At 43.4% G+C, this 16499-nt stretch overlaps 1 protein-coding gene across 1 annotated transcript in view; it reads right to left on the bottom strand.

Annotated features, from left to right (window-relative positions):
- tmem63c (transmembrane protein 63C) overlaps nucleotides 1-16499 on the bottom strand; it is a 53366-nt gene that overhangs the window by 12597 nt on the left and 24270 nt on the right. The window contains exons 2-9 of the mRNA XM_064953784.1: nucleotides 8721-8978; nucleotides 5973-6052; nucleotides 3621-3708; nucleotides 3079-3116; nucleotides 2229-2371; nucleotides 525-576; nucleotides 286-394; nucleotides 86-159 (exon numbers count right to left, since the gene is read on the bottom strand). Coding sequence (XP_064809856.1) covers nucleotides 86-159; nucleotides 286-394; nucleotides 525-576; nucleotides 2229-2371; nucleotides 3079-3116; nucleotides 3621-3708; nucleotides 5973-6052; nucleotides 8721-8930 — 794 coding nt within the window. The 5' untranslated portion in view covers nucleotides 8931-8978. The remainder of the gene's footprint in view (nucleotides 1-85; nucleotides 160-285; nucleotides 395-524; nucleotides 577-2228; nucleotides 2372-3078; nucleotides 3117-3620; nucleotides 3709-5972; nucleotides 6053-8720; nucleotides 8979-16499) is intronic.

The following is a 16499-nucleotide window of genomic DNA, read 5'->3' as shown; positions in this document are numbered from 1 at the left end:
TAAACCACCTATCCACACCAGCTGTATTAGTATCAGCTGTATCTTGAAAGAGTAAGCAAAGTGGGAAGTAAACATTTAAGATTACTGGAAGTGTTTGGTGATGAGGCCTGGGTCTGAGATCTCTCTGGGGATGCAGGTGATCATGAGAGTCCTGGCCACCTGACAAGATGGTAACAATTAATTACAGACACCAAATGGTGTCTCTTTCAGGTTTTCTGAGACAGTAACCTGACCATGCTGTCATCATTATACATTTGGCTAGGTTTGAGGAGCAGTCACACACACCTTCTCGTCCTCTCTGTACTCCAGGCGTGAGGAGTGGTGGGCCATACACAGCACTGTGATGATGAAGTAGAGCAGAGCAAAGATACTGTGGAGCCACAGGAAACTGTCCCTAAGAGAAGATAAAGAAAAGGTTTCCACGTGACCGTTGGATAACCAAGATGGTCCCAAGATATTCTTGAACATTTCCTGAATTATTATGAATCCTCTGCAAAAAGAGAAGCCATCGCCCTTTGACCTACTTCGCAGGAAGATTGGCCACAGTCGTTCTTCCAAAGTTTTCAGGATTATCCCCTATAGAAAAGACAACATGCGACAGTTAATGTGTGTAACAGTTATTTTTCTAAAGTAAAGGGAGGGACTTTAAACACCCACCACCACTAGAAATCCACTTTTTCTCATGATGTTGCACAAAGTATGACATATCTGGGCTTGAAGTGACAAATCTGAACTGCCCACTTCGTGCAAATTCCTATGATATGACATAGGAATTATTTTCATTCTACGTTTTGTTTCAGGGCTGGGTTTTATTTGAATGTTACCATCCAGTAGCATTGCATTGTTTATTAACTCAGAAACAGCTGCAAAGCTCTTCCTCTTGGTGACTGAGATGAGCCAAACAGCCTCGAGTCGCCTGAGCTATGGAGCAAATAAAGATAGCACCTCTACTTTCATTTAAAAGAAAATTATCAAAATCACTTAGTTTTGAGCTAGTCTGTATTACAAATATAGCTGACCATTTTATAAATGGCTTAATTGCATATAAACCCGCTCCCCCCGACACCAGAGACGGTTCTAGACCATTTCAACTGGGGGGGCCAAGCTGGGGCCAGTTGTACTGTTAGAGGGGCCAGTTACATTAGACGTTATTGTCACTGCATTGCAGGCATTAGCAGGCGAAATACCATGTTCACAATCATTCAACAATTTATTTGCATTTTCTGTCTAATAACGGATGTAAAAAAAGAACGATAGCAAAAATTAGTTATGTAAAAATGATTTCATACTCCACATTTAGGGGGCCACAGGGAGGTCCAAAATTGTTCTCACAAGGGCACTGCCCCCGAACCGATAGTGCCCGACAACACAAGATTAATGGTTATGACAACAAACGTTTTGTTCACTTCCCACTAAATTAAAGTCAAGGAATTTCTAGATGGGTTAGCCGACGTCGTCACGGAAACGATGTGCTGGTTCCATTGGGCATTATTCAGCATGTTGTGATTCTGGATGGCCAGATTGCTAGCAAGAATGACAAGAAACTGCTATGTGAGGAATCGTTATTGTCTTGTTTCAACTCGGTTCATAATGTTCTTGATACCATGTCTTGTTTTGAGGCGTTTTAACTGATTTAATGTCAATGCTAATATGGGTCAAATTCGCAAGCTAGCTAACAACTGTAACAATGTATTTGAGAGACAGGTCCTTGTGCAAATGTATTTGTGTTTTCAGTAAACAAACATCGGAGACGAAGTATAGCTTACATGTTATCAAAAAGCTAAGCCAACCCAGTCCGTTTCGCCTCATAGTTGTGCACGCTTCGGCTTTGTTGCTAAACAACCAACCTGTCTATAGTTACAAGTCATTTGTGGAGTGAATGATCATGAACAAAGACATTGTAGCCTATCATTTCACTTCCCTGGTGTCATTTCACTCTGTCTGTGTTTGGGTCTGTGTGTGTGTGTGTGTGTGTGTGTGTGTGTGTGTGTGTGTGTGTGTGTGTGTGTGTGTGGCCTACATTTAAGATATCCATGGGCAGACTTTGTCCATTTGTATTTATAACTGTGGTGTGTGTGTGCATGCGTGCTAGCCCACCCCTGTATGCGTTTGTGTTTGCATATGCATGTGTGGCCTGGTCTCTCCCGGCGAGGTGCGCCTCTAGCTCCCCTGGCATCTAGGATATCCCTGGGCCTCCCAACATAGGCCAAGGCTTCGTTCTAAATTACCTAGGAGGTTTCCGGAAAAGTTGACAGGCAGGATGATGGCCAAAGACAACAGGCAGACCACGGTCATGAGCAGGATGATGTGGCGCTGGAAGGATAGGTAGGTCGTAGCGTCGACACCACACTTACTCCTGATCTCCTCATCCCTGGAGACGCAACACAGAGAGAGAGGTTCTGAAACTGGGGAGGGAAGAGGGAATCTTCCCAGGGTGGCAGGATTCAAACTAAGGAGACGAAGCGCAGAGTTACAAAGAAGCATTGTGCAGTTGAGAAGGGGTCTACGGGGAAACAGCATGTACTAGACACATGGGTGTAATGGGACTGTAGTGGGAAAAACAGAATCCTTCTCTTCTATGGGGAGACAGAGTCAGGTGCTCCGTGGTAGTGATATTGTGGGGCCTGCTCCTCATACCTCACTGCACTCCTGGAGGGTCAGAAAACCCACTTGTCTCATAGAAGAGAAGAAACAAGAGTTGCCTGCTGGTCCCACGGCAAGCAGGCCAGGCCACACAGAGAGCTTTCAGGGTGGGTTAGCACTTCCCCAGGGATCCCAGGGTGAGGTATTACAGTCAGCCACTAACACAAGAGCTAAAAACAGCACCCAAAAGAACCCAAACTCCACCATAATAATATGGAAACCATGGACACAGAGGAAGTTACGGATCTAAATCCAATTAGTGGAGTTAAGAGTATTTGCACTTGCTCAAGTCTATGGTAAACCACGGCACAAACAATTCCATGAGCACACACACACACTCGTTTGCTTTTCACTGCTTAATGGGATGACAAAATTGAAGAGAAGGGCAATACAAATGCTAGAAGTGATAACAGTGTGTAGAGGTTTTACACTTACTTCATTTGGTAAAGTGTTGTAAGCCAAGAGCAGAAGCCCTAAAGGAGGAAAGACATAAAACATTCAGTGGATCGCTTATCAAAAACAAAATCGATACCACATATGTGGTAGGCAGTGCCAAGCACGCCTGGCCCGCGGTGCATAACATTAAGGCCTACGCACTGAGAGAGTGATTGGGTTTATATAGGTCTAGTCTGAGGCGTAAACCACTTCACTGCTGTTAAACTCTGGGAGAAGACTCCTGTCTTACTCCGTCCTACTCCCTCATTAACATAGTGTGTTACATTAATGGTGATCTTACCAAGTCACGCAGGCAGGTGTGTGTGTGTGTGTATATAAATTCTCTAAATAATCTGCCTTTTCTTAATGCTTCTGGTTTTTGTTTGTGCAGCTGGATGTTTCATCAACTCAATTAAGGAAAAGTGTTTGATCAGGGTCACAAAAAGAGTGGAATCACACTCAAACAGGGTCACCCTTTATCAGCTATACCTCCAGACTTATCCTACTGTCTGCACTTGGATCCATAATAAAGTTGGACTTACCAAGTCCTTGGTGTCTGAGTCTGACGGGCTGGACTCTGACGGGGACTTCTCCTTCTCACTCTGCTCTCCGTAGAACAGGGACGTGAGGCTGAGCAACAGAAGACATACCAGGATTATCATTATGGTGCATGGGTCTCTTCCTACAGAATAGGAAGGAAGGAAGCTCATCACATGTATCACATCACAAGATGGAAGCCACTATACTGCACGAGCAACAAGGCAGCACAGTATGAGACTACAGCCGTTAAACACATTCTTGGAAGGATGATTTTCAGTGGCCTGGACAGCATCCTAAAATTCTATAGCAAACGTGAACCCATTTTGCAATGAGTGACTGTGGGAAGTTAATATCCTCTCTTTCCAACAGACGGTCAGGCACAGAGCCTGCAGACAGCATGAGCGCTAATTGTGTTGGCTGGGTCTAATAGCTATTCCATGCAGGATGCGGTCCTCCCCTTAGAACTCCAGTCAATCTTAGATCATATCAATGATAGGAGGGATGGACAGTGTTCCTGGAATTCAATGAAGCATTGTGATGATCGAGTTTGGTGATGTTTCTTTCAAGTTGAAGTTGCTGACAGCTCTACAGCGTGCCACTTTAAGCGTAATAATTGAATTAGCGCGACGGCCGCCGCTCCGCAGAACAAACAGATGTCACTGCCCCAGGGTGGCAGAGCGCTGCTGCTGGTCAGGCAGAACTAAATCAACCCCACACTCACACCGGAGTGGCTCCAGGTCAGGCAGAAGTAAGCTGTTGCAGAGCCTCACTCTGCAGACCCACACAGAGGACTGACTGGACCTCACGTCACTTTAAAAGCTAACAAGGTCCTAAGATTCAGGAAAATCAGAGCTACAATGAGTGTGCCATTATTGCCTTCTGCATATTATGGTATCAAGGCTTGGGGGAAAAATAGTACTCACAGATTGTGATAATGTGTAAAAAGTGATTAAATGGTATGTATGTATACAATACTGAATAAAAATAACATGTCAAGTTTTGGTCACATGTTTCAAGAGCTGAAATAAAAAAGACCCCAGAAATGTTTCATTTGCACAAAAAGCTTATTTAGCTCAAATTTTGTGCACAAATTTGTTTACATGATCATGCCCTTTAATCAGCTTCTTGATATACCACACCTGTCAGGTGGCTGGATTAACTTGGCAAACAGCATGATCATTACACAGGTGCACCTTGTCCTGGGGACAAAAAATGGCCACTCTAAAGTGTGCAGTTGTCACAACACAATGCCACAGACATCAAGTTGAGGGCGCGTGCAGTTGGCCTGCCCACCAGACCTGTTGCCAGATAACTTAATATTAATTTCTCTACCATAAGCTGTTTTAGAGAATTTGTCAGTACATCCAACCGAACTCACAACTGACCACGTGTATGGCGTTGTGTGGTGGGTGGTTTTCTGATGTCAATGTGAAGTGAGTGCCCATGGTGGCGCTGGGATTATGGTATGGCCATGCATAAGCTATGGACAACGAACACAATTGTATTTTATCAATGGCAATTTGAATGCACAGAGATACCGTGACGAGATCCTGAGGCCTGTCGTGCCATTCATCTGTCGCCATCACCTCATATTTCAGCATTATAATGCACGGCGCCATGTCGCAAGGATCTGTCCACAATTCCTGGAAGCTGAAAATGTCCCGGTTCTTCCATGGTCTGCATAGTCAGACATGTGACGCATTGAGCCCGTTTGGGATGCTCTAGATAGACGTGTACGACAGCATGTTCCAGTTCCCACCAATATCCAGCAACTTCACACAGGCATTGAAGAGGAGTGGGACAACATTCCACAGGCCACAATCAACAGCCTGATCAACTTTATGCGAAGGAGATGTGTCATGCTGCATGAGGCAAATGGTCACACCAGATACTGACTGGTTTTCTGATCCACAGCACTACTTAACATTTTTTTTAAGTATCTGTGACCAACAGATGCATATCTGTATTCCCTGTCATGTGAAATCAATAGATTAGGGCCGAACTACTTTATTTCAATTTACTGATTTTGTTATATGAACTATAACTCATCTTTTAAATTGTTGCATGTCGCGTTTATATTTTGTTAGGCATAGTTATATTAAAGCAATGTAGTGTAACACGAGCTCCATCAAAGCAAGAGAGACAGGAAAACAAAGTATTTCATGAGCATGAGAATGCCTGGGCAGTACCATTTCTTCTCAGGAGGGGGAGCCAATCTCAAGTAGCACAATGTCAATCAGTCATGAATTATGCTTTCGATACGGATTTCTCCATCTTGAGTGTTGCCTCGACTTCTAAATCAGACTTAAAATACAGTGAGAATGAAGAAGCTGAGGTGAAGGGCTTTACTGTACCTGTCATTCTCCATCAGTAGAGCCAGACGGCCATAGTCCCACGCAGCCTTCCTCAAAAAGGAAAAGATGAGCAAAAGAAACTGCAATACAAAGAACGAGTTATAAGACACACAGAGCTCATCAACCACCACCTCCCTGCGCCTCCATACTGGTCTAAAGCCATGCAACCAGGTCAATGTTTAACAAGGTATTGGACTAAGATGAGTAATACATTCTGCTTTTATAGTCGTGGCCAAATGCAATTCCTAAGCTCTCTGCATATATAATATCTCCTCGTTGTATCCCATTTCTCTCTGCCTGTCTCGGATGTCTTCATCTCTTTTCCCTGGGTGGGTGTCCACGTTCCGCTGATGCCCCACAGATGATTACTTTGTGTGATGTTAGGAATGGTGCAGAGGCGGTACGCTGTCACATGGGGGGAAATCAAGGTTTGAAACACACTTGAACTCGTCATTAAGACACTGCTATTAACCTTCTGTGTTGTCCTGACTACCAGGGAACAATCACAGTGAATCAATTAAACATGGGCTGGTAGACAAGACTGATAACCAGAGAGAAAATCTAGTTTGACAAGAACTGACAGCGGAACAAATCTGGAGACAGATGGATTTCTATTATCATCCTGGAGTGGGAAGAGTAATCTTTCTGCATATTTCTAAACACACCGTATTTTATAGAGAAGAGGAGAATGGAGTAGTGTTTGTATCATAAAACGATGAATGTGAAGGCTTGTAAGCAGATCCAGCATTATGGACGGGCCTCAGGGGGCCGAGCCCGCCCCACCTTCTTGCCTGTACAAATAAAATATTGAAATATTGCTAATTTATTTGACCGAGACGCATGCTGACGGAAAGACGCATCGATCTCAGTTAAAGCACCCGAGCGAGCAAAACAGCGCCCCTCGGTCTCAGTATCTGTACACCATGTATCTGATGCTGCCTGGACCAAAAGAGTATTATGACATGTCATACTATTTCTGGCCAGACAGCATCAGATACATGGGCTACATATAGAGGGGCGCTGTTTCGCTCACTCGGATGCTTTCTCCTCTCCGGTGAAATAATTTCAGCAGAGAGGAAGAGGCAAAACTAGAGGGCTGACTCTCGGTAAAATCTGTCAAGAATAAGCCCAATGCGTTTCTATGGGCATAATATGCAGCTTGTCGCCTGCCTTCCCACCTTTGCAACTCTTATTGTTAGTGCGGAGACGTGACCATCTCGTCATTATACAGATCTCTGGTTTCAGCCTCTTGTGAATTTGGAAAGGAAAATTGGCGGATGCAGAGCTCTGCACTGTTAGGATGCTGGATTCTCCTAAAGTAAATTGTGCTTTCGACAAAATTGGCTATAATTTCTCGTGTCTAAATTAAATAATTCAAAATAATTCACCAGGGAGCATGACTTAGCCACAGAGGATCATTAGCTTATTTAAAAAATGTTTTATTGTGGATTGTTTCAAATCACAAGTGTGTAGGCCTATGCCTATTTGGGAAGCCCGCAATTTGGGTAGTACAAGTGGCAAAAGGTCTAGCTGACTGAGTTGCAGCTGTCAGTAATGCGTGAAGATAATGTGAAGATAATGTGTTGAGTATAATTTTAAATGTTGCAAGAAGAAGGGAGGGGTGTCTGGCAAAGACATGGCGTATCTCTCTCCAGAATACATGTGCTCAGCTCTCCAGAATGCATGTGCTCAGCTCTCCAGAATGCATGTGCTCAGCTCTCCAGAATACATGTGCTCAGCTTTCCAGAATACATGTGCTCAGCTCTCCAGAATGCATGTGCTCAGCTCTCCAGAATACATGTGCTCAGCTCTCCAGAATGCATGTGCTCAGCTCTCCAGAATGCATGTGCTCAGCTCTCCAGAATACGTTCAGCTGTCTACCGCCAATTCTTGTGCATTCATTGTTTAATTGTGTGAATCGTTTTCCCTTTGTTTATTTTCTATCAATTCTCCATTACAGGTCACCAGTAGGCCTAGTAAATGTACCATTAATTCCCCGTCATTTGGTTACATTCATTTTTGTTAATGCCTGTATTGTATTAATTACAGTAATTTACCGCTTTCATTCTCAGACTGGAAACGTTGTTTGAGGAGTTTACAACCTGCTACACTTATGAAATAAACCAAAACGTGTTTCTCACAACCATGAGTTTTGTAAATGTTTTCATTGGCTTTTGTTTGGCGTAATCCATGTCAGCAATGAGCATGTGTCTGGTTTCTCGTTCCTGATAAAGTTGAGGGAGAGAGAGAACCTGATTACACACAGAAGTAGGCCTACCGTGCCTGCTGCATGCAAAAGTAAGAAAGCGCCCATTTGGCAATGTCTGATTGTCATAACCCACCACATCCACCATGAATGAGCTGAGCTCCTCAGTAATTTTTATTCACCTCACACAGTAAGTCAACAATGTCTGTTTAGTTCCTCAGTATTTGAAGTCTTTCGAACACTCCCAGCTTCGATAATCACCAAGACTTGATGTGAAAGAGCAAAATATCATGATCTGATGATTCCAAACATCCAGTGGGATCGTCATTAAAAACAGATGTCTGAAACTCTGACGCCCGGAATAAGCTACATGATACAATTTTGCAAGTTCGTGATTTGATTTGATACAATGTTGCACTTCACGTGAAGGATGGGTCTTTGGGGAAAATGTCTCTCTGGTACTGCTGTAGCACTGTAGTGTGTGTGCGAGCGTGTGATTGTGTACACATACATGTATCGGTGTGTCTGTGTCAGCAACATACCAGCCACAGGACAACATTGATGGCGAGGACCGTGGGCACCCCTCCAAAAGGCAGGCCCTGCAGGACACTGCTGCGGGAGTGGGAGCGGTAGCACCTCTCTGCTGCTGTGCTGTTGTCCTCCCCCAGAGAGTCCAGGAAGCCCAGCACATCCAGCTCCATATCCCTCCCATCCAGAGGGGGCGCCCTCACCACAAACTCAGAATCCACCATGAGTGAGCCAAGGCCGAAGTCTCAGGGGCTGAAGTCATGCAACCATAACTGAGGAAATAGAAAAAGGAAAGTGATTAATATTGAACGGTATGCCATATCCCACGCCATGCTTTTGATGTTTGCACTCAATCGCTATCAAAGTATGTCACACATCACTACTTCACAGGAGAGGCATTTGAACATTTTTATGAAAATGCATTTTGGGGCAGAAATGCCTTCATAAACATGTTAACTTTCATGTGCCTTAATAACAAACGTGTATGCCATCTGTAAATACAAATACAATTCTTAAATTTCAAGCCAAGTTGGTTTAGCCACAGAAAATATAGGAACCTTCTTGCTAGCTTTGATTGGCTGAGATAATGGATGGGCTGGACATGCTGAGAGATGAGTTCAGATTGGTCTGCCATGTAGCACACTTCTGTCTATAACATGAGCTGCTTAGTATGTGTAGATAATCCTTGCTACCGCAGCTTTTTTTGAAAGATAATGTTAGCCATGGAGAACTCTGCTGAACAACATTGCTGCCCTGAATTTAGCAGGCACTATCGACAAAGATCAATGGGAAGAAGTTGTGATGGACTACTTTCTGCACACGGTCAGTGTGAACCAGAGTGACTTGACGCACGCCGGACCAAACAAGCTGTACAGTAGTTAGCTACAAACTATCAAGTGAGTGGCATTGCAAGCATGTTATTCTTGCATTTCCAAATCAGTGAAAACTGCTAAATTATGTTTTACTATTCCTTGTCAAATATTGCATTGTTATCCGACTGGCCTTGGCATGCTACTGTTTAGGACTAAGGTATGGATTCCCTATGGGCCACACTCTTGCCTTTTTCTGTACAGGCACAAAGAGGATCTCTCCAACGCCTTCAGGTCCAGGCGATATGGGCTTGACGGTGTATCTACACACAATACATTTAATCTGGAGGTCACAAAGGACCCAGTGAAATTCAGAACCTCCATCAATCCAACTGTTTGCTGAGATAATGTTTGGCATGTGCTTCCTTCATGTCGCCATATTACTTTGTCTTTTCCATTCACACTAACACTGCAAAGTACAAAGGCATATTTTTAAGTCGGATTTCAGAGCATTTTCCCCCCAGTCCAATTATAATGGCTGCCAGTGTCTTTAAAGTTGAGGATGAGGGAATGAATTCCATTTAAACAAGAAGTGACTCCTGTAACCCAACGCCCTCTCTAGAGTGATTTCTCTCCCTGGGGATATTGCAGTAAGTGTTCATATCCAATAGACTGGATTTTTTTATTTAACCTTTATTTACTAGGCAAGTCAGTTGAGAACAAATTCTTATTTATAATGATGGCCTAACAAAAGGCCTCCTGCGGGGATGGAGGCTGGGATTTAAAAAATCTAAATAGGACAAAGGGAGACCATAGACAACAACATAGCTAGGCAGCAACACATGACAACACAGCACGGTAGCAACAAGATGGTAGCAGCACAAAACATGGTACAAATATTATTGGACACAGCACAAAAGACAATGAGATTGAGACAACAATACATCATGCAAAGCAGCCTCAACTGTCAGTAAGAGTGTCCATGACCGAATCTTTGAATGAAGAGATTGAGATAAAACTGTCCAGTTTCAGTGTTTGTTGCAGCTCGTTCCAGTCGCTAGCTGCAACGAACTGAAAAGAGGAGCGACCCAGGGATGTGTGTGCCTTGGGGACCTTTAACAGAATGTGACTGGCAGAACAGGTGTTGTATGTGGAGGATGAGGGCTGCAGTAGATAGGGGGGAGTGAGGCCTAAGAGGGTTTTATAAATAAGCATCAACCAGTGGGTCTTGCGATTCGTTTACAGAGATGACCAGTTAACAGAGGAGTATAGAGTGCAGTGATGTGTCCTATCAGGAGCATTGGTGGCAAATCCGATGGCCGAATGGTAAAGAACATCTAGCCGTTTGAGAGCACCCTTACCTGCCGATCTATACATTAGGTCTCCTTAATCTAGCATCGGAAGGATGATCATCTGAATCAGGGTTAGTTTGGCATCTGCGGTGAAAGTGGACTGATTACGATATAGGACACCAAGTCTAGATTTAACTTTAACCTGCAGCTTTGATATGCGCTGAGAGAAGGGCAGTGTACTGTCTAGCCATACTCCCAAGTACTTGTATGAGACCTCAAGCTCTAAACCCTCAGAGGCAGTAATCACACCGGTGGGGAGAGGGGCATTCTTCTTACCAAACCACGTGACCTTTGTTTTGGACGTGTTCAGAACAAGGTTAAGGGCAGAGAAAGCTTATTGGACACTAAGAAAGCTTGGTTGTAGAGCATTTAACACAAAATCCGGGGAGGGGCCAGCTGAGTATAAGACTATCATCTGCATATAAATCGATGAGAGAGCTTCCTACTGCCTGAGCTACAAGAATAGAACGGTCTACCATATCAAAAGCTTTGGCCAAGTCAATAAAAATGGCAGCACAACATTTCTTAGAATCAAGGGAAATGGTGACATCATTGGACACCTTTAAGGTTGAAGTGACACATCCATAAACTGAGTGGAAAACAGATTGCATACCCAAGAGAATACTATAGACATCAAGAAAGCCAGTCAGTTGATTATTGACACGTTTTTCCAACACATTTGATAAACAGGGCAAAATAGAAATAGGCCTGTAACAGTTAGGATCAGCTTGATCTCTCCCTTTAAATAAATAATGAACCGTGGCTGCCTTTCAAGCAATGGGAACTTCCCCAGAAAGGAGAGGCAGGTTAAAAAAGGTTTGAGATAGGCTTGGCGATGATAGAGGCAGCAACCTTAAAGAAGAAAGGGTATAAACCATCTGACCCAGATAGTTTTTTGGGGTCAAGTTTCAGGAGCTCCTTTAGCACCTTGGACTCTGTGACCGCCTGCCGGGAGAAACCTTGTAGCGGGGCAGTGGAAATAGAGGGAGAAGCATCCCGATAGTCGCATTAGAAGGGGTGGGAGATGAGGAAATGTTGGACAGCCAACATGACTCATGGCTGAGTCAAATAGGAATCCTGACTTAATGAAGTGGTGATTAAAGATCTCAGCCATGTGCTTCTTGTAAGTCACAACCACATCAACTTTAAGAGCAGCTGTGAAGAGGGTTTATTCTCCAGGTCTTTAACCTCTTGAAACTCTGGGGGCGCTATTTCATTTTTGGATGAAAAACGTTCCCGTTTTAAACAAGATATTTTGTCACAAAAAGATGCTCGACTATGCATATAATTGATAGCTTTGGAAAGAAAACACTCTGAATTTTCCAGAACTGCAAAGATATTGTCTGTGAGTGCCCTAGAACAGGAGCTACAGGCAAAACCAAGATGAAACGGCAACCAGGAAATGAGCAGGATTTTTGAGGCTCTGTTTTCCATTGTCTCCTTATATGGCTGTGAATGCGACAGGAATGAGCCTGCCCTATCTATCGTTTCCCCAAGGTGTCTGGAGCATTGTGACGTATTTGTAGGCATATCATTGGAAGATTGACCATAAGAGACTACATTTTCCAGGTGTCCGCCCGGTGTCCTCATTTTCAGCTGCTGGTATTTTTCCATGGGATTCTGAGGGGAAAGCAGGCTTCCACGAACGATATATCAATGAAGAGATATGTGAAAAAACACCTTGAGGATTGATTCCAAACAACGTTTGCCATGTTTCGGTCGATATTATGGGGTTAATTCGGAAAAAGTTTGACGTTGTAGGTGACTGAATTTTCGGTTCGTTTCGGTAGCCAAATGTGATGTACAAAACGGAGCGATTTCTCCTACACAAAGATGCTTTCAGGAAAAACTGCACATTGGCTATGTAACTGAGAGTCTCCTCTTGAAAACATTCGAAGCTCTTCAAAGGTAAATGATTTTATTTATTTGGTTATCTGGTTTTTGTGAAAATGTTGCGTGCTAAATGCTACTCAAAATGCTAAGCTAGCTTAGCATACTCTTACACAAATTAGTGAATTGCTATGGTTCAAAAGCATATTTTGAAAATCTGAGATGACAGTGTTGTTAAGAAAAGGCTAAGCTTGAGAGTAGGCGCATTATTTTCATTTTATTTGCGATTTTCAGAAATCGTTAACGTTGCGTTATGCTAATGAGCCTGAGGCTTTAGTCACGATCCCGGATCCGGGATGGGGAGTTTCAAGAGGAAAAGGCTAAGCTTGAGAGCAGGCATATTATTTTCATTTCATTTGCGATTTTCAGAAATCGTTAACGTTGCGTTATGCTAATGAGCCTGAGGCTGTATTCACGATCCCGGATCCGGGATGGGTAGTATCAAGAGGTTTAACCGTTTTCCAGAACTTCTTGGGGTTCGACCCACAGAGAGAGAACAACTCCTTAAAGTAACTAACTCCGGCCTTCCGGATAGCCTTAGTCCACTTTTTTATTTTACCTTTAACTAGGCAGGTCAGTTAAAAACAAATTCTTATTTTCAATGACGGCCTAGGAACAGTGGGTTAACTGCAGAACAACAGATTTTTTACCTTGTCAGCTTGGGGATTCGATCTTGCAGCCTTTCGGTTACAAGTCCAACAATCTAACCACTAGGCAACCTGCCACCACTTATTTCTCATTTGCCAGTTATTACTTATTTCTCAAGAGCCAGTCAGCCTGACTATGCGTGTGCCGAGCCTTTTGCCAAATGCAATTCGAGGTGGAGTAACTCTGCAAGATCACGGCCGAACCAGGGGCTGAACCTGTTTTTAATTCTCATTTTCTTTATGGGGCGTGTTCGTTAACAACACCACTGAAAATATAAAAAAAATAAGGTCCAAGCGTCTTCAACAGATGGGATCAAGTTGATTCTATACAAATTTTACAGATGCCAGTTGAAGTTTTTTAGCAAGCGTCTATGACAAGTAACAGTAAAACAGGTACAGCCATCTGAAAAATCTTCCCAGTGAAAAAACGGATAGCTTACAGCCCATTGGCTGGCTCTCATCTCATCATACCTAGGCCTATTATTCAAACATACTGGTTACAGTAGATCTTAAAAACTAGGATAGGTGTTGTGTGCTCCTGCTATTTTTCACCCCATCAACACTCAGTTATGTCTGGTGAAGCATCCACTGAGTGATATTCCCTGGTCTTGTCAGCATGCTATGGCAGAGTGAAGGCAGTCCTAGTAACACAGGCTTCCCTCATTCACCATGAGCTGACAGGAGGAAGACATAGGTCTATTAAAAAGCCATGGCTGGCTTACACAAAGCCATGTAAATAACAGAGTAGCAGTGGACTGGAGCTCCAGGTGGAGATAACGAGTGGCCGTCAATCTTCACTGGCCCACAGAGACAGGAAGTGGACTGGTCACATGGCTTGGCTGCCGTGAACAGTTAAGTAGCCTGCAGATAAAGCTATGTATTGAAGAAAAGCAAATCATGATCAGGCGATTAAATGTTTGACCACAGGAGCAGGTCGTTATTGTAAGAGAGAATGTGTTCTCAATGACGTACCTGGTTAAATAAAACATTCATGAAACATTACATAGCATGCACCTCTACCAATACTTGAGGTGATGTACTATGCATCTTAGAGGCTTTTCATTGTGTACTCAACTGATCCAAGAGCAGCTTGCTGAGGTTCAAAGTTTGTCGGTATACAATGCATTCGGAAGGTATTCAGACCCCTTCCCCTTTTCCACATTTTGTTACATTACAGCCTTACTCTAAAATGGATTAAATAAAAATCCTCAACCTGCACACAAAACCTCATATCGACGAAGTGAAAACCGGTTTTTATAAATGTTTGAACATTTCAATTGATTGTACATGATTTGGAAAAGCACACACAAGTCTATATAAGGTCCCACAGTAGACAGTCTATGTCAGAGCAAAAACCTGAAGGAATTGTCCGTAGAGCTCTGAGACAGGATTGTGTCAAGGCACAGATCTGGGGAGGGGTACCAAACAATTTCTGCAGCATGGAAGTCCCAAGAACACAGTGGCCTCCATCATTCTTAAATGGAAGAAGTTTGGAAGCACCAAGACTCTTCATAGAGCTGGCCGCCCGGCCAAACTGAGCAATCGGGGGAGAATGGCCTTGGTCAGGGAGGTGACCAAGAACCCAACGGTCATTCGGACAGAACTCCAGAGTTCCTCTGTGGAGATGGGAGAACCTTCCAGAAGGACAACCATCTCTGCAGCACTCCAACAATCAGGCCTTTATGATAGAATGGCCTCAGTAAAAGGCACATGACAGCCGCTTGGAGTTTGCCAAAAGGCCCCCAAAGGACTCTCAGACCATGAAAAACAAGATTCTCTGGTCTGATGAAACCAAGATTGAACTCTTTGGCCTGAATGCCAAGCATCACATCTGGAGGAAACCTGGCACCATCCCTAGTGCGAAGCATGGTGGTAGCAGCAACATGATGTGGGATGTTTTTCAGGGACTGGGAGACTAGTTAGGATCAAGGGAAAGTACAGAGAGATTCTTGATGAAAACATGCTCCAAAGCGCTTAAGCACACAGCCTGACAGGGCTTGAGAGGATCTGCAGAGAATAATTGGAGAACCTCCCCAAATACAGGTGTGCCAAGCTTGTAGCGTCATACCCAAGAAGACTCAAAGCTATAATCACTGCCAAAGGTGCTTCAACAAAGTTCTGAGTAAAGGGTCTGAAATCTGATATCAGTTTATTTTTAATACATTTGCAAAAATGTCTAAAAAACAGTTTTTGCTTTGTCATTATGGGGTATTGTGTGTAGATTGATGGGAAAAAAATAAAATGTAATCCATTTTAGAATAAGGCTTTAACATAATTTTGGAAAAGTAAAGGGTTCTGAATACTTTGCGAATGCACCGTTGTCCCCTGGGCCTGGATGAGAACACAGAGGGTATGAACACATCACTCACACTGCTGTGACCTCAGTCAGGGCCTGAGCAAAGCTAACTGCAGCTACTTACACTCCCAAGCTCTCTGACCAATCAATACAAGACCATTTCTTAGCTCAACAGTATTTGTATACACTTTTCACTGAGCAAATTGCCACAGTAAAGTCAATATCATCTGAGCCCTATCTGAACCTTGCTGTACTGCACTGCAAAATAATACTTTGATCTGAATAGGAGACACGTTGAACAAGGTAATGTTTTAATTTTAAGGTCCCTCAAACCTTGAGTAATTTATGCAGCAGCAACAGTAAAAGCAGCCAAAACTGCATCACAATGTTGTCCAACAACTGTGCTGTCCAACTATTAGCTTTTAGGAGATAAGAGACAGCAACTAGAGTGAGAACGAGGTTAGAGAGAGAGAGAGATAAAAGAAAGAAAGATATTAGGCATGCAAAATGTCAAACATTACTGGACTCCACTTTGGTGTGATTTCACTGCATCAATGATGTCACTTCTTGTGACTCTTGGGCACCTTACGGTATGTGATATCAGAGGACACCATGAGGCGCTCACTGTGCAGCTGGAGAGCTGGTGCAACAACAGGATATTTCCTGCAGGCATCAATGGGCGAGCTGATGAACTGATAGCAGTGGCAAACAGACTGGGACAATACATTAAAGCTATAAAAACCATTAGGCCTATCTTTCACACTGGGCTAATCTTGTGAAGAGATTGGTTTTCAGATCA

This window comes from Oncorhynchus masou, chromosome 32 (assembly GCF_036934945.1).
Source record: "Oncorhynchus masou masou isolate Uvic2021 chromosome 32, UVic_Omas_1.1, whole genome shotgun sequence".
NCBI classification, from domain to species: domain Eukaryota; kingdom Metazoa; phylum Chordata; class Actinopteri; order Salmoniformes; family Salmonidae; genus Oncorhynchus; species Oncorhynchus masou.
The sequence above is the reverse complement of the archived record's forward strand: the minus strand, read 5'-3'. Positions and strand labels throughout refer to the sequence as shown.